The following is a 20,101-nucleotide window of genomic DNA, read 5'->3' as shown; positions in this document are numbered from 1 at the left end:
AACTATGACATGACAACATAGCTTGTGATTGGTACATAATACAATTAGTATCCAAGTAAAAGCAACGTTCAAATTACAATAAGTCATGACAACTGTGTTAAAGAAAGTTGCATGCATGACATTACGCACTTAAATCTTATCTTTCAAAGGTAATACATTAAACCGTTAAGTTAAAAAATGATAACAAATTAAAATTAGTAACGCATATTCAACCAAAAATACGTGGCTTCATTTAAAAGGGCCGAACGGTTGAGATTTTTAATTTTTTACCTTCTAAAGTTTATATTTCCATATTTGCTAATTTCAAAATTATAATAGCTTGTACATGTAATTTTTTCTTATTTTTTATTAGAAAAAATAAAATGCATTTTTAATTTAAAATAAATAGAAAAAGGGGGGGGGGGGGGGGGGAGAAAATCTAGAGAAAAAGATCACATCCATGCAGCCTAACGTTCAGTTGACTCGCGACAATAAAATCAATAGTATAATAAATTCCACATTTTAATAATACTCTCCCCAAAAACCCAAAACCCAAAAAAAAAACAAAAAACAAAAAACAAAAACAAACAAAAAAAACAAAAACAAAAAAGAAAAAGAGAAATACTTTACATTACTACTCCACTACCAAATTATAAGTCCCCAACTCTTTCTCTCTCTAAAGTCCGAGCTTCGCACCATTTCTCTCTGCTTCCGTCTCTCTCTCTCTCTCTATCTCTTTCTCTCTCTATAAAAACCCTAATCACCTTCACCTCTCCGGACCTCATTCTCCGGCACTACAGTCTAAAACCAAACCCCGAACCCTTTTCTTCTCATCATACGACCCGAAAACCCGCGGATCCGATCTGGGTCCGCCTCCATTTTTTTCATGTGCGAAGCGCAGAGAAGAGAGAGTAGTAGTAGGAGTAGTAATTGAAGCTTGAGAGAGAGAGAGGGAGAGAGTTTAGGAGTGAGAGGAAAATATAGGGGAGAGGAGCAGAAGAAGAAATGTACAAAAACCAGCTTCAGGAGCTGGCCCAGCGGAGCTGCTTCAACCTGCCTTCCTACACGTGCATTCGGGAAGGTCCGGACCACGCGCCCAGGTTCAAGGCCACCGTCAACTTTAACGGCGAGATCTTCGAGAGCCCTCAGTACTGCTCCACTCTCCGCCAGGCCGAGCACTCCGCCGCCGAGGTCGCCCTCAACTCTCTCTCCCACCGTGGCCCCTCTCACTCTCTCGCCGCCAGGATCCTGGTCAGTTCAACCCCTTTTTCCTTTTTTAACAGCCGTTAGGGTTCCGTCACTTTGCTTTCTATTTCTGGTTCTAGTTTTAAAGCTTCTGATCTTTCTAATTTTTTTTTTTGTAAACTGATCAATTATTTAGTGTCATCAACTTCAATTTTCTTTGAAGCCCTATGTGTGTGTTTTTTTGCTAACGTGCGCCGGTCTGGTTATCCTGCGCACACATGACACAACCCGGATTTATCGCCGGCGAGTTTGAAGGTTTGGGTTTTTTTTTTTTTGTTTTTGGGAAATTACGGAAGTGCCCTTGCTCCAATTCTGGCAATTGGGTTTTCAAAGCAGTGGCATTTTCTGACTTTCTTTAGCTGACGCGTGAGGACTGAAATTTATTATATTTAAAAAAAAAAAGTCATTTTTTTAATTAAAAAAAAAAAAGATTTTTAGAAAATTGTAGGAACTGAGAAGTTTCTGAGAGAAGTTTTGCTTTCAAAAGTGTGAGAGAGAGAGATTGAGAAAAATATGTTTTCGTTTTTGTTTGTTTTCTCTGTTCTGGGAACCAGCTGTACTGGGTCTCCCGGATTTGCTGGTGTAACAATCTGCTCCAGAAAGGGTATTTCGGTCATTAAAAAATAAAATGTGTTTGGGAGAAGTGGGGGGTCTTTGATGACCCAGAACTTTGTAAACCTTTTTTCTTCAGCATTGACCCTCTGATTGGTTCCCATCATTTTTTAACAATATCTTCTTTTTGTTTTCTTAGCTTCCAGAAGTTTAGAGAGAGGAAAAGAAAAAAAATAGTAATCAACTCAAAAGATAGACCTTTCTGGTCTTGTGTTCCAGAATAATGAGAGATCTATGATTTCATATTGAATTTCAATCTGCCTGAGCTTTTCTTAAAAAAATGTTTTAATCTAATTGACTAATCTTATTCCATTTTTCATTAAATAAATAAATGAATAAATTGGTTTTCAGGGGAGGTTAGGTTTGGGTTAGCTAGTAAAATTTGCCATGAAGTCAAAAGTTTTGTCAGTAAGAATATCTAAATGCTATATATAACAGTTGTTGTCACAGAAAATGGCATTTAACTCAGCAGTTTTCAAATCTTATATCTCAAGGGTGAAGATTTTAATGAACATTTGATATGTTTAGTTACTTTAGTAATGGAAATAAATGCTTTATATCTTTGTTAATGGAAGCAAATAGTTTGTACTTCATATTGTTTTTAAAAGAAGTGAATTTTGATTGGTATTGAACCCAGGACCCCATGCTCTAATACCATGAAAAATAGCAATTGTCCCAAAAGCTTAAGTTATTAGAAAATTGTGAATTTAATCTAACACTTTTGTAACCCAATTTAACTTGAACAAGCAAGTATAGATGTTCCAAACAAATTTCCTTCCAAACAAAACTCGTATAGTGGATGTATATGATGTGATCTTAGACATAATAAATTATTTCTATTCATGTGAGTTGCAGCTATGATCCAGGTTTATTCGGTATCTAAGTTTTCTTAATGTAACTTCTTAGATTGTTTGCACTTATCCTGTTTCAAGTTTCCCCTTTATTTTAAGCCATGTTAGGTTGTGACTCTTCAATTATTTCTCAATACTTATTGTGATTCTAATCTTAATAATGATGCTAGATGAAAGAGAAGAGAGGCATGGTTTGACTGGTGAACTATTAAATTTCTGCTTTCTGTTTGTGAATGTAATTTGGTGGATGCCCCGCTCTCCCATGGGAGAGGAGGTTTTGAATCCCGCCCCACCTGTTAAGTATTAAATAAAAAAATGAAGAAGAAATTAGGTAGATGCATATCTGAATCTTAGATTTTCCTTCTTAACATTGTCATTGAGTTATATGCAGTTCTCTACTTATTTCATAAGCATTCTTTCTTATCTTCTGAACAAATTTGCACATAATTGTATGGAATAAATCTAAGCAAATACCGTGTATAGCCTATCAGTTTCAGTTACCTCTGAGTGGCTTTTCTGCTGGCCTTTTTTGGTTACAAACATCTGTACTTTTCACATTTTTAAATACACTAAGTTGACAGCTGTAGCTAGTTTTGTTGTTCTGGTACTGATTAGGCTTGCCTTTGGTTAGGACGAGACGGGGGTTTACAAGAACCTCCTGCAGGAAATTGCACAAAGAGTTGGAGCCCCATTGCCACAATACACAACATTCAGGTCTGGTCTTGGACACCTACCTGTGTTTACAGGGATAGTTGAATTGGCTGGAATCACATTCACAGGAGAACCCGCCAAAAATAAGAAACAAGCGGAGAAAAATGCAGCTATGGCAGCTTGGTCATCTCTAAAACAATGTGAGTCTTCATTGAACTTTCTGTCAATAGTTATAATGATAGAATGTTAAGACTGCTCTTTTTAAAGTGGAGGAATGCTCCAGCTGACTGTATGGTTCATTCCCTTAGTAAACTATTGTAAGGAATAGTGCCACCAGAAGATAGATCTCATACCTATATCTGGAGTTCCGCTAAAAATAAAAATAATAATTTACAACACATTTTGCTTACAAAGCATTTATAAATTTAGTGAATGTCTGGCCTTGGTGCACCAGTCATCATTTTGAATGGAAGCCTGATTGTTGGGGCTGAAACAAGAATATTTGGTGGAGCAGTTATTGCTTCATTTGGACTTGCCTTATAGACAATTAAATTCTCTTAAGTTGATTCCATGATTTCAGTGGTGCTATTTTTGAGATGTCATCATCCATCAATGCGCCCAGATCATGCCTATGAATTTCTTGTTGAATGTAAATAACTTCTTTTCTTTCTGGCCAGTGGCAAAAGAGGCTGCAAGTTCTTCATCTGAACCAGAAAACAGTGATGAGCTGGAACAGATCACGATAGCACGAGCTTTAATGAACTACCGATTGAAGGAAAAGAGAGCAATGGCTAACCCTAATGCTCTCATACCATTTCCAAAGAAGTTCCCAATGCAGAGCCCTAGACCATCTAGTCCACAACCTCCGCCTGTTACCACATCAAAGATCCTCCCCCTAATCTGCCAGAAGACAGCTCCTCGAAACAGACACCACTTAACAACAGTAAATGACAGCCACATGCTGTCACCACAGTCTACCGCTCTGGAAGGTCGTGGGATCCGTTCTCAGAAGTTCCCTGCGGCAGGTGCTACTCCCTATGTTCCCATCCGACAATTTAGGACACCCTGCCATGGTATTGCACAACCTGTGACAATAAGGACTGCAGTGCCTGTTTACTCTGCCCCACCGTTTCCACAACCAGTGAAGCTAACCTCTCAGGTGATGCGGGCCTCACCTGTCCAATGTGCTGCTCCCATCTCCATTAGGCAGGCTATACCTGTATATGCTGCTCCACCAGCTCGCAAAGACGATCCTCCAGTTGTTCAAAAAGAAGATCCTCCAACTGTTATTGCACCTACCCTGCCAAGTAAATTATCAGCTCAAGTAGAGGAAACGAGGAGCACAACTGCAAGCAACCGACAAGAATCTGAGACAGTACAAAGCTTCGAACAACTCAAACTCTGATGATGGTTAGGGAAGATTTTGCATTTGTGGAAAGCTAAGTTATTGTTTTGTGGTGCTCCGAAGTTTGTCTTGTCTATCTATTCTCATCTGTTATATGAGTGTTCTTACTTTAGATCTCTTTTTTGGTTACCTTTTTCATCTTTGTTTTGTTAGAAGATACAGAGCAGGTTAAATTAGTATCAGCAGTCTCATATCTTTGCCATTTATTAGCAGCTGGGTCAGCCTCTTTGCTCATCTTATTATTGCTTGTCCATGTTAGTTGTAAGAGTGGAATTGCAAAGGTGATTAAAATTTTGCCTTTTTTCTATGCAAACTTCTTTCTGAGCTCTTGATGAGTGGGCTTTCAATCATTGGGGACCTTAGGGAAGAAATACTAAACGTGGTTCATGGCTTGGATTCATAATCTTTTAAAATTTTAATTTTTAACATTGCTTATATACCTCTTCTTGCTGCACCATCTGGAGGAAATGTTTTATTCCTAGTTAAACTATGGAGAAGTGTGTTAAAGTCTTCTTCAGAGTCAAATTCAGATTCTGAGTGGAAATCTTACTGAGACGTGTTATTGGCATGCTGAGCGATTAGTTTGTTTCAAGAGAATGTAGATTCTCTAGTTCAATGGAGAAGTAGCCCCTGGCTTCTCTTCATATTCTATTGGGTTTGCTTGTTAGCTTGACCTCCAAGTTAGGGTATGCTCCTGGACTTGACATGCCATATTTTACTTCCTCACTAGCTGTAACAACATATGAAGAAAAATTTATTGTTTACAATACTTAATTCTAGTCCCAGGAAAAGATTCCGTTGAGTTATTTACATGAAAATTACAATCTGTGAGTGTCCAGCATTTTCAAATTTAAGGGAGGTTAATGCCAAAGCAAAACAAAGGGGAAATACAGTATAATTCCACAAAAAAAGTAATATTTTCTTGTTGCCTTCTTTCTTAATATTTTCTATTACTACCAAAACGATGCTGTGCTTCATGGAAGACTTTTTGTAAAAATTAAAAAATTTTAAAAAGTACGATTTGATAAGAAAATGGGATTCGTAAAATCCTAAGCCCATCTAAAAAAGATGATTTGAAAAGACTAGATAACTATATCCTCCACTGATAATTTAATGCACTCCATGCCTCGGAAAGTGACCATTATCAATTGTAATCATTTACCCAACTCAATGAATTTTTTATTATGTTGTGAGGATATCAAGATTATATAGAGTAGGGGGTGGGACTATATCCTAGCAATATAGTATTTTTTTTTTTTTTTTTAAGAGCAAAGTAAACCTCCCATTTTGCAAGGATTTGAAGCACTCATTCTTGGACTTAACATGACTGTCATATATATGAGCAATGAGCCTCACCACGTACAGTCCAAAATCACTTCCAAGTGAGAAACGGGTACTATATATAACAGCAGCCCCCTTTAAGATTGATATGACACTAGTTTCATGGGCCCATAGTGATAAGAGTGTTCTCATGCTGCAATAATTCATTGGAAAATGAAAGACAACAAAAAACACTTTCATCAGGCCCATTAACTTGGTGGGCTTCTATCTTTCATGTTGTTTTAACTTTCCAGTATGAGTTTCTGCCCCTTTTTTTCCCTTTTGAGTTTTTATTTTTTTATGATACCATTTTCCCAATTTGGAGAAGCACTGTCACATCTGCAAAATATGCTAAAACAATCAGTCATAATCCAATCCAATGTGATCTACATCATCCAAATTTTAGTACCTAATTCTGTATATATAATTAAAGGTGATTTTGAACTTGGTTATGTCACCTTTGAACCTGTTTGCCAATATATAAATTTGTATAGAAAGTCAATTTGAAATGAAATGTTGTACGGGACCTCAAGGTTTACGAATGCAAGACAGATGAGATACAGCCATACAGTCGGTGAGCTTGACAACCAAACAAGTTCGTACCATCTCAAAGGAGAAGATGGTACGTGGGCATTTTCCTTCTTGCCCATGATCATCACCATGTAAAAATTCAACACCAATTATGATGCAGGTCCTTCTTTCTACAAATAGAGGAACTGAACAAGCCAGAATAATGCATAATTGAGCTTTTAGAATGCCCAACACGTCTATTGTCAATTTTTTCATTTCCATTCATTTATTGTCCTTGAACTATATTTCAGTCCTCTCTGTCTTTGTCCCTTAAGGTTCAGCCAATCCGGGTTTGTAAAACAGTAAAGCAGGTTGCCTTGGACAGCTGAATTTCATCTTCTAATCAACGAAAAATTCTTAGGTATTTTCGGACATGTGCAACATAATTTTTCCTCTTTGGGAAATTTGGATTGTGTATGATATGTTCCAGTCACAATGTTAAGCATTATTAATTAATCAGGTGGATTTCAATTTGTTCAATAATAAGCAAAGTGTTATGACCTTGCTGAAAATAGAAGATAGTATAATCAATTCGAAATGATCAATCTCCTGAACTTGAGAGAGATAATAGACATTTTTTTATTAATTTTTTGCTTAATTCTCATTAATGCATTCAATCTACATAAATAGCCAATGATGAGATAAACTCATCAACAAATCCTAAAATATAGGAACTAATCATACCCTAAAACATAGGGATCAATTTAAATACAAGAAAATAACAATACTAATCTACTATTATCTTATTTAAATAATGATCTATCACCGAGTCTAAATTTAAATACTTCTATTGCAAATAACAATTTGTACAGCACAGTATCTCGGGTCATAACTAATAACACAAAATCTCTTGTTGGTAAATAAGAAATTTGAGTTTGAATTTCACTTATACCAAAAACTAATTTGTGTCATATATTTAACCACTATGGCAATTGGTGATGTCCCTATATGTTTCAATTAATTAAAAATCCAATACGACGATAATAATTTATTTAAGTGGACCAAAATCAACAAGATTTTCGGCCATGCAGATCTCATGGTCAGGGGTATAATCCATTTATGCCTTTAAGGGGTCCTCCACTTGCCTACTTTTTGTTCATAATGTTATGTGGTTAGTGATTAGTGATACGCAAAATACATTGATATAAGAACCAATGACCATGTATCAAGAGTTTTAGTAACGTGGATTCCAGTTAGCTCAATTGATAAATTTTTGAAGGTTGAATAAGAAATTTGGGGTACAATTCCTGCCTACACCAAAAATCATTTGATGTCTTAGTCTGATGATAAAGAATACAATGATTAGAAATAGACGCATTAGATTGAAACTCTATTAAAAAAAAAGAAGTTTTTAGTAGTAATGTTCCACAATTCCCACAAGCAAAATTCAGAAAATGACCATTGTGGTTGTGGGTGCCCATAATACTTTGTGGTGCATTCTCCTGAGTTGGAAGGTAAGCTATAAAAAAAAGTCTATAACGATACCTAATTATGCTGATCTTTATGGCAGATTTGGGGTATCTATCAAGTGGTTAAACATAATTAATCAATTTGAACAAAGAAACACACTAATGGTTATAAGAAATTTTGTCATGTAGCTGGTCTTATTCAACAGGGGTTGGAGTGACCACAGTCCTTTTTTTTTTTCTCCCAAAGTGACTAGTTTTGCTTCAGCAACACCCCTAACCACCAAGAAGCAGCAGTGGCATCTTTATCCATTTGTGGGTTAAAGCTTTATGGTGAAAATAACAGAGCATGGGGAGTGTGAAATGATGTTAAAATGAGGGGTACTACTACAACAATGTTAAGTGTGCCAAACAAGCAAAGGTAGAGAGAGAGTGATACAGTTTGTGACAAACAAAGTGGCTGGCTGGCTAGCTTGTGTTGTGTGGGGTCAAGTCTCCACTTCAACGACACCTACCCTCAAAGCAATGCCACGACAGCATTCTATTGATTTACGCAACAACATATATATTATTGTATTTTTTAATTTTTTTTTTTTTTCCTCCTAGAGAGAGAGAGAGATGAGATTGATGTGCATGGAGTCGGCCCAGACAGGAAGGGCCCACACGATTGGACCCGAGATGGGGCCCAAAAGGGGGTTAGGGGGGAGCACTGGCATTTATATTCCTTTCCTATGAGAAAAGCAATGGCTCAAGGCAAAAGATGGGAACCCTCCACCCATTAGGAAGAAGAACAATCAAAAAAAGCAAAGAAAACAAAAGGGAAAAAAATATTAAGAGGAAGAGGGGGACAAAGTGGAAGGATGTTAATCCCATGACATAAAGTTTTTAAAAGAAAAATATACCCATTTGACTTTGTTATATCTCATCATACACCATTGATTGTACTTTTTATTTTTTTATTTATATATATATTTAGCTAGAGAAGAAAGAAACATGTAATGTTAATGTCATGCAAAGAAAAGAGAAAAAAAAACCCGTGTGTTACGTTGTTTCACTTCTATTCAGTACCATACCATAGATCGGTGATTATTTAATAAAACATATCTTTTTTATTTAGTCATATCATGTTCCAATAATTTTTTTTTTCTTTGACAAATTCATTCTTGTATCATTTAACCACTCAACAAAATGAGAGATATTGGGTTTGAATATTTTGGTGTTGAAAGAAAAATTCAACGGGAAAGATTAAAACGTGTGTCTTTTCTTCTTCTTCTTTTTTTGTTTGTTTGTTTTAATGGGAGACTAAGAATGTCTCTTATATAGTCTAGATACAAACCAAAGTGTGACAAAGGCACATCATGAACAATGAACATAAAATCTTTTCTACACATCAAGAATATACTCAACTTCTTTTTTTTTTCGTGTCTGAGAGAGAGAAAAAGAGAGAGAGTTGTGTCTGAAACTGATCGTACATAATAATGCCGACAACACCCAAATATAGCGAGCATGAAAGGCTTTTCAGTGTTGAAAGTCAAATTCTTCACTTTTATTTTCCGCAAGGATTTTCCACATGGGTTTATCCCATTGGCATGCCTGGAATATGGAGATTGCAAAAGTCATACAAAGAGATTGAAAATCTGTTCTTTTGAATTTTGAGAGTTGAATAATCTTCCATCACCAGATCCAAACAAAGATTTCTCTCTCTCGCACAGAGGATATATATTTTCCTTTTTTGGGGCACAAATTTATGGTTTAACCATTGTTTCACTTTTACATACAATTTGTTTGGTTTAATTTTTAAGAATATTTTATATTTGAAAGAATTTTAACTTGATCCCAGGGGCAGACTTAAGGGCCAATCATAGTTCTAATACAGTAGTTAAGATAAACTCAAAACACATGCATTCGAGAGCGCGTAAGCAATTATGACTTATACATAAATACTTAATTTTTAATATTAGAATAACTTATAATTTTTGCATATATTATGTGTAAATACACACACATACCAAATAATTTTTGAAGAAAACTTATCATCTTCCTAAATTTTAATGGGTATACCAAATTATCTAGCATGTATCTTAGATATAAAAAAATATATATATTTAAAAATAATAATTCGGCATCTCTCATCTAAGTTATACTTAATGATAAATGATAAAAGTATATTAAAATCCATCCATTATCATCTCCACGATGAAATTCTTAGCAATTTTTTTTTATTATTATTATAAATCTCCCCTGTTTAAAATGCTAACAAACAAAATTACTATTATTGTAATGTTATCTTATAACATTTTTCATATTCATTTCCTGTTAAAAAAAAAAAATGTTCCATATTCATTTATCATTTGTAACTCTTTTATATATATATAAAGTAAAAAATTTAAGCTAACTTAATTTATTATTTATTTTTTTTGAGAATGTACACTAACTTAATTTAAGTGTATATGTGTATGAAACTCTCTTTTAGAGACTTGAACATTGGCATTTACCTCTCACCTCACAATAACTTAATACTTATAGAGTAACTATTGTGGTTGCTGTTAAAGTTCTCTATTCGTGGTTGATGTGTTGGAAGTAGCTATAGATGGAAAAGAGCCTCTATGCAATTAGTTATTTCTTTAAGTAATCTCAATTAAGTGCTGAAAAACAATTTAGTTAAAGCAATTCAAATATTACACATCCATGGACCAAAACATAAGATAAAACCCATAAACCAAAAATAAAAATAAAAATAAAAATGGACAGTCATTGATAATTGATTTTTCTTTTTTTGGGTTAAAAAGGAAAACGATTTTATCGTTGGGGGGGTGGGGCGGCACCTTGGCCAGCTGTTATCTTCGACCAACTCAAATTTTTTGAACCACCTCTCCCAATTGATCAAACTTGACACTTGGCAGTATTATTTGTTACTTTTTTTTTTAATGGGTACACCCTATCCTATATTCCTATCCTATTATTTGTTACTTTTACTTAAGGATGAGGGTTTGTTTTTTTTCTCTCTCTCTCTCTTTACTGACGGAGAAATCCTTAATATAAATGAAAATTATTTATTGAAAGAAAAGATAATACTAGCCTATTGTCATGCACACAAATAGGCTTACGAAGCTAAATCCACAATATCAAACTATTTCCCTGTTTTTTTAATAAATTATATTTGAAACCCTATATTGTATGGGTAGTTTAAAATCAAATATTATGGTTTGAAAATTTTTAATTAAATTTTAAAATTGTTATAAATTAAACCTTATAGTTTTTGTGGGGGACAAGGATCCAAAATAGTTGATAAAAGAGGTAAGGGCATTTTCGAGGAGGTAAACCTCAGGAAATATTGGCAGGATGTCCTCGGAAAGTATTCACGTAACTCATGTGGAGGTTGAACAGTCATAGTTGGCAAGGACACCTACCTAACCTCGGAAAATCGAGAGTCAGAGTTAAAAGGAGCACGGCGCAACCTGAGAGTGGAAAATGGTAACTTGGCATTGAACAAGAAAGAGAAGAAAAATGAATGACAAAGCAGTCATCTCCTTTGCATTACAACCATTTACCTGGCCACATTAATAGAGAAATGACCATGAATAGTGCCCACACAGCTCACATCTTAGTGTAAAACATTCTAGCAAAGCCTTGATGGGACAAGTATTAAGGAAGTCTAATCCTAACCCTCCAAATGTAGATGCATTTTGGCCAACTATATAAAGCTAAGAAACACCTGGATAAAATGGGAGTTTTTTCTTTTCTTTTTTTCTTTATATATATATATATATATATATATAAAGGAAAAGGGGAGAGATTATCCACTTGTAACCTCTTCCTCAAACTAAACCCGAGAACGGACACTTAGCCATTTCAAGACTTTTTCTAATTGAATACATTCATATCACACCAGAGACTGATCTGACTATCATTATTTGTCCTATGATGGGTATTTAAAGGTTGACCTTACATCCCACCTTTAAAATTTAATTGTGTAAGCAGAAAGTAACACATTAAAATCTGTTTAATCAGTTAGTTATGCTTTTTTTCCCACTACAATTTCATTAATTTCAAATCAAACACTAAACTTTTAAAATCATATTAATTTAAACTCTGAACTTTTTGGGTTTGATTGAAGAGTTTAATTTGATACAATTTTGAAACTTTATAATTCAACTCAAAACTAAGAAAACTGTAGATTTAATATGTAACAGTTTTAAATTTCACGACTTAATTTGAAAACTATAGGATTTCTTTTGAAACCACCCTAAAATATAGAGAGTTTGAGGATGCAAAAATATTCAATATTTCATAAAAAAATAAATAATAAAAAAAAATTCAATAGTCCACTCGTCCAAGCACAAAGCTTTGGAAAGTCTTCAAGATTGATCCAAGGATATTGATGTTGCACCGACATAAGGACTTCAATGCTTAAATTAAGAAACATCAAAGAATTGAAAGAAAAGAGTCGGGAATAGAAATTCTAGTGGAATGTCTCATACCTTTGCCAAATGGGATTGGCCATCGTTATATAGACTGACCGTTGCCCTCCTTAATGCTCCCCTTTCATATATATATATATATATATATATATATATTTGATAGGAAATTGATGACTTAATGAATGCTCATAACAGTTGGGTAACGGTTGTTAGTTAATTTCATGGCCAAACGAACCTATTTAGCCATTGAATAGGTAGGCCAAATTACATGGCCATCAATATTCAATATACAATAATCCTAGCCAATTGAAACCACATTCAATCCAATCTAACCACTTGCTCAAGTCCATTAAGATTTCAAATTTTAGGGAGAAGAGGTTTGACCGGTAGGAGAGTGATTTTTTTGAATTAGATGACATGTCAGTCGTGTCCTTAATTAAGGTGCTAATTTACTTAGGGCACATAAACTAAGAGGTTGGGTCCAATTAGCCAAGCGTGGATGTCTAGTCCCTCTAGATGTTTCCTCTATTTTTTGTGATGTATTAGCTCTTGAGCGAGCTAGAATTTTGGTTTCTTAGGTTATATCTAGTAACAATTTTTATTTTCTATTTTTAAAAACTTATTTTTAGTAATATAAAGAAAAAAAATTCTTGTATTTTTGAAATTAAAAACATGTTTGGTTAGTTGAAATTAAAAAAATAGAAAATACTAAAATATGTTGTTACTAAGATTTGAACTTTAATACTAACTCATTAAATGAGATAAATTCATTAAATTAAATATGTATTTTCATTGACTTTTAAAAATTATAAACTGAGAAAATTTTCACAAATTAAGTTTTAAAAACAATTTTTATTTTTTATCTATTTTAGGTTACTAAACAAGTTTTTTAATTTCAAAATTAAAAAATTATTTTTAAAAATAAAAAATAAGAGGAAAAAATAGTTACCAAACTTATTTCTTTTTTTTTTTTACTAAAATTGTTGTTTATAAAAATTCGCCCACAATTATCAATTAGTTTTCATTGCATTAAATACGCCAACTATCTTCCTCTTTAGTCTTTTCCAAGGCTATTTGCATTAATTGATGACTTTGCTTTGGCATTGGTCAATATGGTACGAATAATCAATCCTCCCTTTTGTGGTTAATAACTTAATTAATATCAAACACGGCTTTCACTTTACTTATTTCCTAACATGGAAATAAATTTAAGCAAACCATAAGACTTTAGGTAAACCATCTGCCCTAAGCATAGGTACTCTAAGAAATCAAAGGCATAGGAAGTCCCCTTCAATGCTCCCTAGGAGCGTAGCGCGTTGGTAGAAGTCCTGAATTTGGTCACACTTGCGATTTCAAGAGTTGCTTAGTTTGAGTTATGCACTTCACAAAAATGTTGTGTCACGACACAAATAGTGCTAACATGCCCAAGTGCCTCACGCCATCAATAACGAGCTCAAGTGAGCCGAGTCAATGATCATACATGTAAAACCCTTTTTTTCATTTTTTTTTTTTTAAGGGGAAGTCCCCTTTAACAAAAACTAGGCCATGAGACACTATAAAACAAGAAGACTTGTGCTAAAACACATCATGAGAAGCAAGAGAAAGTGAGCAAAGAGCGTTAATATGGATTCCCTCACTTGAAAACACATTGCCCTTTTTGTTGGCATCCCCCACTTAGCTCTCACAAGCATCTCATCATAGCTTAAAGACACACATGTGTCTAGCATGCACAAATCAAATTTCACCCCATCATTTTCTTGCTTTGTTTACTTTGATTACTTGGGCGCATTCTCGCAAATCAAGTTTTTCTTACTTGGGCGACTTGAACATGCTCCTGCAAACCAAGTTTTTCTTGCTTTGACAACTTTGCTCTGCAAACCCAGTTTTGCTTCGTTTGATGACTTGGGAGCATTCTCACAAATCGCCTATTTGTTTTGTTATTTAATTGTTTAAGGAAAAAACTCAACGATAGTGGCCAATGAATGATTCATTAACATAAGTTCTGGACTCGACTACTCTAATAACTCTGCGTTTATCCATTGATGTATAGAAGCATAACATGTGTACCGACCACAGCATGACTCCATCACAATTTACAACTTCATTTGGGGTCTAAATTTGGTATACATCCTCAGCAAATATGAACCTTTATATACAAGTGGAGCCCAATTTGATTCATTTCTTGGATTCATGCTCCAATTTGATGCTTCATTTCTTAAGCAAGGTCCAGTTTATTTTATCTTCGTAAAGTAGAACCCTTGGAGGCCTAACTGGATAATAATATTATCATCAACTATAGGGTATAGATATAAATAATCCTCTTGATGACGTGGCCAACTTTAAAGTGAACCAAACAACCATCAATCCGATCCTTCAATAGCTCACTGACACCTCTACAAATTGAGCTGAATCTATGCAATCAAAACCCCAATATATATATATATATATATATATATATATATATATTTTAATTCCCCGACTAAAATAACACAATCATCATGGTATCAAAAAGATTAATTTCAACTGGATGCGTAAAATAATAATATCTTATGACACTTCCATGTTGCTTCTGATGCAATATAGCCTCCTCTTGCTGCTTCTTTATCCACACAAAAAACACATAGATAAGACCTTTGCTTGTTCAATCTTCAATGTAAGAAAGAAAAAAAACATAATCAAGTCAAATTAATTATTACTCTGCTTCTTAGTTCTTACAAAGAAGAAGAAGAAACACTAGTAGTAGTAGTAAAATATAAGACATTTTTTTTGCTATGTGTGGGCTTTTGTGGGAAGCACGTGACCCTGCTTTTCACGCATGCCAAAAGCAAAGTCCCAAAAATGAAAAATGCCATACCATATGTAATTTGAGACTATCATTTTTTTTATATAGATGAAATTATATAATCTGAATGTATAAAATATATAACATGAATAAACAAGTTGTTCATCAAAAAAAAACATGAATAAACAAGTTATTTTGTACTATGTAATGGGAAATCCCCAGATATCACCGACCAAAGACTAATGTGTGTGACGGTCTGCGCCGGAAGAAATTCCAAATCAGAATCCCACTTTGATGGGTATTTTTTTTTTTTTTTTTAATAATTTTTATAATAAGGTTGGTTGGTCTGGAATTAAGAAACCGAGTTCAAACTCATAAATAGAGAGAGAGTCATATTCAAATGGAATATATGGTCCCTTTTATTTTGGCTTTCGAATTGTCCTTGTTTGGTGACGACCATTCTCGAGACTGCCACTATAAGGCACTTAATAAGTATATAATATTAATCATTTTCTTTTTATTTTTTATATATATCTTGTTAAAGAATGTTCTCATCTTTTGGCCTATTGCGATTTACCAATGATTTGATTAATTTATAACACAGTTTTGTTGAAGATTGGCCCCTACTCTTCAAATTTGACTTAAAAATTATGATTCTTCTCACTTGGTCGATGCCTTTTCTGGGGGGACTTGTAAGTTATCTTATGTTATTATTGAGTTTGATGGCCAAAATCTCATAATTTAATTGGTTGATATTTTTTATGTTGGGTTATATGAAACCTAGTTATGTTTAATCTGAATTATGATCCGATCCAATATAAAAGTGTTATGGCCCAAGCTGGAGTGCTCATAGAAATTTTTTTGACCTGTGTTTAGCTTATTATGAATCCTCTGTACAAGAGTAAAATAATGTTGTTTTGAGAGGAAAAAAAATTGTATTGTTACATCTTGTGTTTTTTTTCTGTAAATAGTGAAATCACTGCAATTTTGTGGATATAAACAAATTGCTGAATCACGTAAATATTTTCTTGTGTGATTATTTTATTTTGCACATATTTTTTTCTCACTATTTTTTTATATCATATATTTGGGAATTTCAATTTAATGTTTTCAACGGATTCAGTTCAAATTGCTATTATCTTGTTTATCAAGTTATTTTTTTTAGAAAAAGGAATTTAATGGTTTATGGCATAGATTTTAATTTTAACCTACTATGTATAGAATATAACCCATGATACTTATTATTATGTGATGGTGATAATCTACTTAGATTAAACACGCATGGTAGTACTAGTGACAACTAAAATATCAGACTCGAAAACAACACTATGGCCATGAAAATTCCAATTGTAGATTGAAAACTAAACAGAAGCTAGCGGGAGAAATGTTCCTCTCTGTTTTTTTTATAGTTGGACTGTACTGTAGGCCATATAAATGTTGGTTGACTTGGTTCGAGCTCCAAATGAGGTATCTAGAAGCCTCGTATTCTCTTAGCACTTGCCTATTGAGCCGCCTCCATTTTTCTATAGAAAATCGGGTGTCTTAAGCCTGAATTAAAATTGCTGAATTAAAATCGGGTGTTTGAATACTGTTTATTGCTGAAAATTGAAAATTAAAAATTTATTGCTGAAAATACTATAGCAAAATCATTTCTAAACTATGAATAGTGTCCATGGAATCCAGATTTATTGTTTTTTGCTGTGTTTTCCGTATTTGTGGGTTCCATGAACAGTGCACGAGACTAAAAAAAAAAACACAAAACGCCTACCGCGTTTGCTACGCAACCACACACTAAGAGAAACTAACGTTAAGGATGCAACATCTTTCAAAATGTTTGATATGATTCTTCACTTCTTTGGGGGAGTTGGATATATATGTTGTTGTACTGCCCCTCCTCTCCTTTACCCCCCCCCCCCCTCTCTCTCTCTCTCAACTTCTTGAAGAAAGATTTTATAAATCTCTCAATTATTTTATTAGCTTATTTTAATAAATTGAGTACAAATAAATTATACCAAAAAAATTAAGATTTTAAAAAAGTATACATAAATAAATCAAATTACATGAGGCAACTAATAAGCTGAGCCAAACAAAGAGTAACTATAGGTTTTAAGCTTTAAGAATTTGCAAATTTTTCTTCCATGAACTTTTTATTTTGTTGTTTCCTTTTAAAAGTTTTTGTTATTTATTTATTTTTTATGTTTCATGGACAACTATTTTGAGGGGTTGTGTTTTTGATATGTCTTATGACTAAAATGTGGTCATGACTTTCCAATGACTTTGGGCTTGTTAGGCCTAAAACCCCAATTTATTTGTGTTCTGTATTGGGTTTAGCCCACGATGGGAGATCCCATAAGAAGTTTAGCTAATAATAGACAGTATAAGATGATGCTATGATAATTATTTGTTAGAAATGTAGTTGGCTGAGGAGACTATCAGACAGCCTAGATGCCCTTTTAGGTGTTCAAGCTAGATCACCTTACCCTAGAATGATGTTCTAATCTCTCACTTTTCTTTCGTTCTTTCGTGTATCTCTTCCCAAAGTTATGTTCCACCCCCCTTCATTTACCCTTTCCTCCATTTTTATACTTTTGCTTTAATGGGTTTGTCATGACGAGGGAATATCCTTCATGTACATGGGTCTCTCCACTCATGGAGTTTGGGTGGCTTCTTAAGTCTTGGTTATGATACTAGCGTGTCTAATCTTGTATTATGGGTGAGATCCACAATCCTGCTATTGAAATGATTTTCTAGTAACTTGTGTTCGATGCTAAATCTTGTGTTTTCGGCAGGCAGATTCCCCTAAGGCATTGCCTTCCATTCTCAGTGATAGTGGGATTTGTTTGGATATGCTTGCCGGGTACACGTAGGTTTGTGTATTTGTAGTTCGATGTTCATCAAGTTTGGGTCGGATCTAACATTATAGTGTGTATCTTGGGCCTAGTAAGGGCTGGACTTTTGCCCTTCGACATAGAATGACTATTAGGTTCCACTTATATTAAAAAAAATCCTCTTGAATGTAATTAGAGCGTGATTTGGACCGGTGGTGGCTCCATAAATTTTTCTCAAAGTGTTCTTTAAGAAACATAAATTATACAATCTAATAAAAAGAGAAATTCATATATTGACAATAACAACAATAAAAAAATACGCAAATATATAAAGTTTACAATTGCTTTTTACGAGTTTTCATATTTTGAAATTGGTGTATGATAGTCTCATTATCAATGTTATAAACTACATCTCTTTCAATGTACACAACCAAGCAATCATTCATTCACTGAATGTATAATAAATTATGGAGCAAAATTTAATTTTATTGACATAACAAAAATTGAAGGTGTTCCCAAATTTTTTTTGAAGGGTAAACAAATAAAAATTTTTAAATCACCTTGACCTTAAGGTGGTGCCGTCCTGATTTGGACACAAGAATTTGATAATCTCAGTGGATTTTTCTTTTTCCTCGTAAAGATCCAATCACAAGTCAACACTAGTCTATATTTAATTTAAAGTTACACATGCAATCTAATATATTTTATTCCCATGTTTTGCAAATTAAGATAGTTTGCAAACCAAATAATGTCATCTGTCTCTCGGTGAACAATGCTTAAAGTATTTTTATCTAAACTATGACATGTATCACCTCGCCATGCATTGAGTGTTTGGAAGGAAGGGGTTTGAGTCGTGAGTTCAGCAGCATATTGTAATTATTTCTCAAAAAAAAAAAAAAATCAATCATATGTTATCAAACATTCTCCATACTCCTATAAATAGAGGAACTCATTAGCTTCAAGGGGATCCTAGAAGTTGTAAAAGTTTTGCCATAATCAATCTATCAAGCATCCAAAACTCTATTGAATTCAAGCGCTAAAGTTTTGAGAAACTTCTACATCACTTAACTAGATAAGAGTGTGTTTCTCAAAAAAAAAAAAAAACTAGATAAGAGAATAAGACTATCTTATTATCACTTCTGTTGGTAACGCATGGGTTATACTCTAGTTATTCTTTTAAGGAAAATGTTAACGAATCTTCTAAGAACATTAGTTTATAAAATATTTTTAGAAACTTCTATGAAAAAATGAACTGATTTTTATGACGGTTTTTAATATTTTCCATAAAAATTGTATTGACATTTTTTAAAAATAATCTATTAACAAATATTTTAACTTCCAAGAACATCTATTAACAAAACTTTTTTTTAAGGGTATGCTAACCATCCATTTTGGAAAATTTTTATAAGAAATCGAAAAAATTGTCAAAACAATGAATTATCTTTTCGTTTTTCAATAAAAAGTTGCTTAAAATGGATTACTAATATATGCCCTAAGGGCATATGTTAATAAATCTCTTGGATTTTATTAATGTGTGTCCTAAGAGCACACAATATCGAACAAATTATGAAAAAAGTTTATCGAAAATTGAAAAAATTTTGACAACTTTTTCAATTTCCAATAAAAATTTTCAAAAAATGGATTTGTTAATATATGCTCTTAAAGCATACATTAACCGGACCCATATATATATATATTTGATAAGTAAGAAGAGTACTAAAATTTTCTCAAAAAAAAAAGAAAAAAAAAAAAGAAGAGTACTAAAATAATAATTAAATAATAATAGTTAGTACTGGTATATGTTGTAATGTAAAATACAGTAATAAATTAGTCCTGCCAATAAAGATTTGGTTAATTGACCGATGCAGTGGGGCGATTGACAGATGAGGCAGCAATGGTCTAAAGACGTCAATTCAAAGAAACACTAGGGACAATGACGTAAATGCCGCCGTAAATTATAAAGAAAAAAAGAAGAAAAAAAAAAAACCATTGCCTGCTCCTTAGTTTTGTCGATTTGCGTGCAAATCAACT

At 33.5% G+C, this 20,101-nt stretch overlaps 1 protein-coding gene across 1 annotated transcript; it reads left to right on the top strand.

Moving 5' to 3' along the window:
- Positions 1-631: 631 nt before the first annotated feature.
- LOC115983446 (double-stranded RNA-binding protein 2) lies at positions 632-5,093 on the top strand. The gene is made up of 3 exons (XM_031106121.1): positions 632-1,230; positions 3,319-3,538; positions 4,016-5,093. Exons 1-3 carry the CDS (start codon positions 985-987, stop codon positions 4,741-4,743), a joined length of 1,194 nt encoding a protein of 397 aa, XP_030961981.1. The 5' UTR covers positions 632-984; the 3' UTR covers positions 4,744-5,093.
- Positions 5,094-20,101: the final 15,008 nt, after the last annotated feature.

This window comes from Quercus lobata, chromosome 1 (genome assembly GCF_001633185.2).
Source record: "Quercus lobata isolate SW786 chromosome 1, ValleyOak3.0 Primary Assembly, whole genome shotgun sequence".
NCBI classification, from domain to species: Eukaryota; Viridiplantae; Streptophyta; class Magnoliopsida; order Fagales; family Fagaceae; genus Quercus; species Quercus lobata.
The sequence above is the reverse complement of the archived record's forward strand: the minus strand, read 5'-3'. Positions and strand labels throughout refer to the sequence as shown.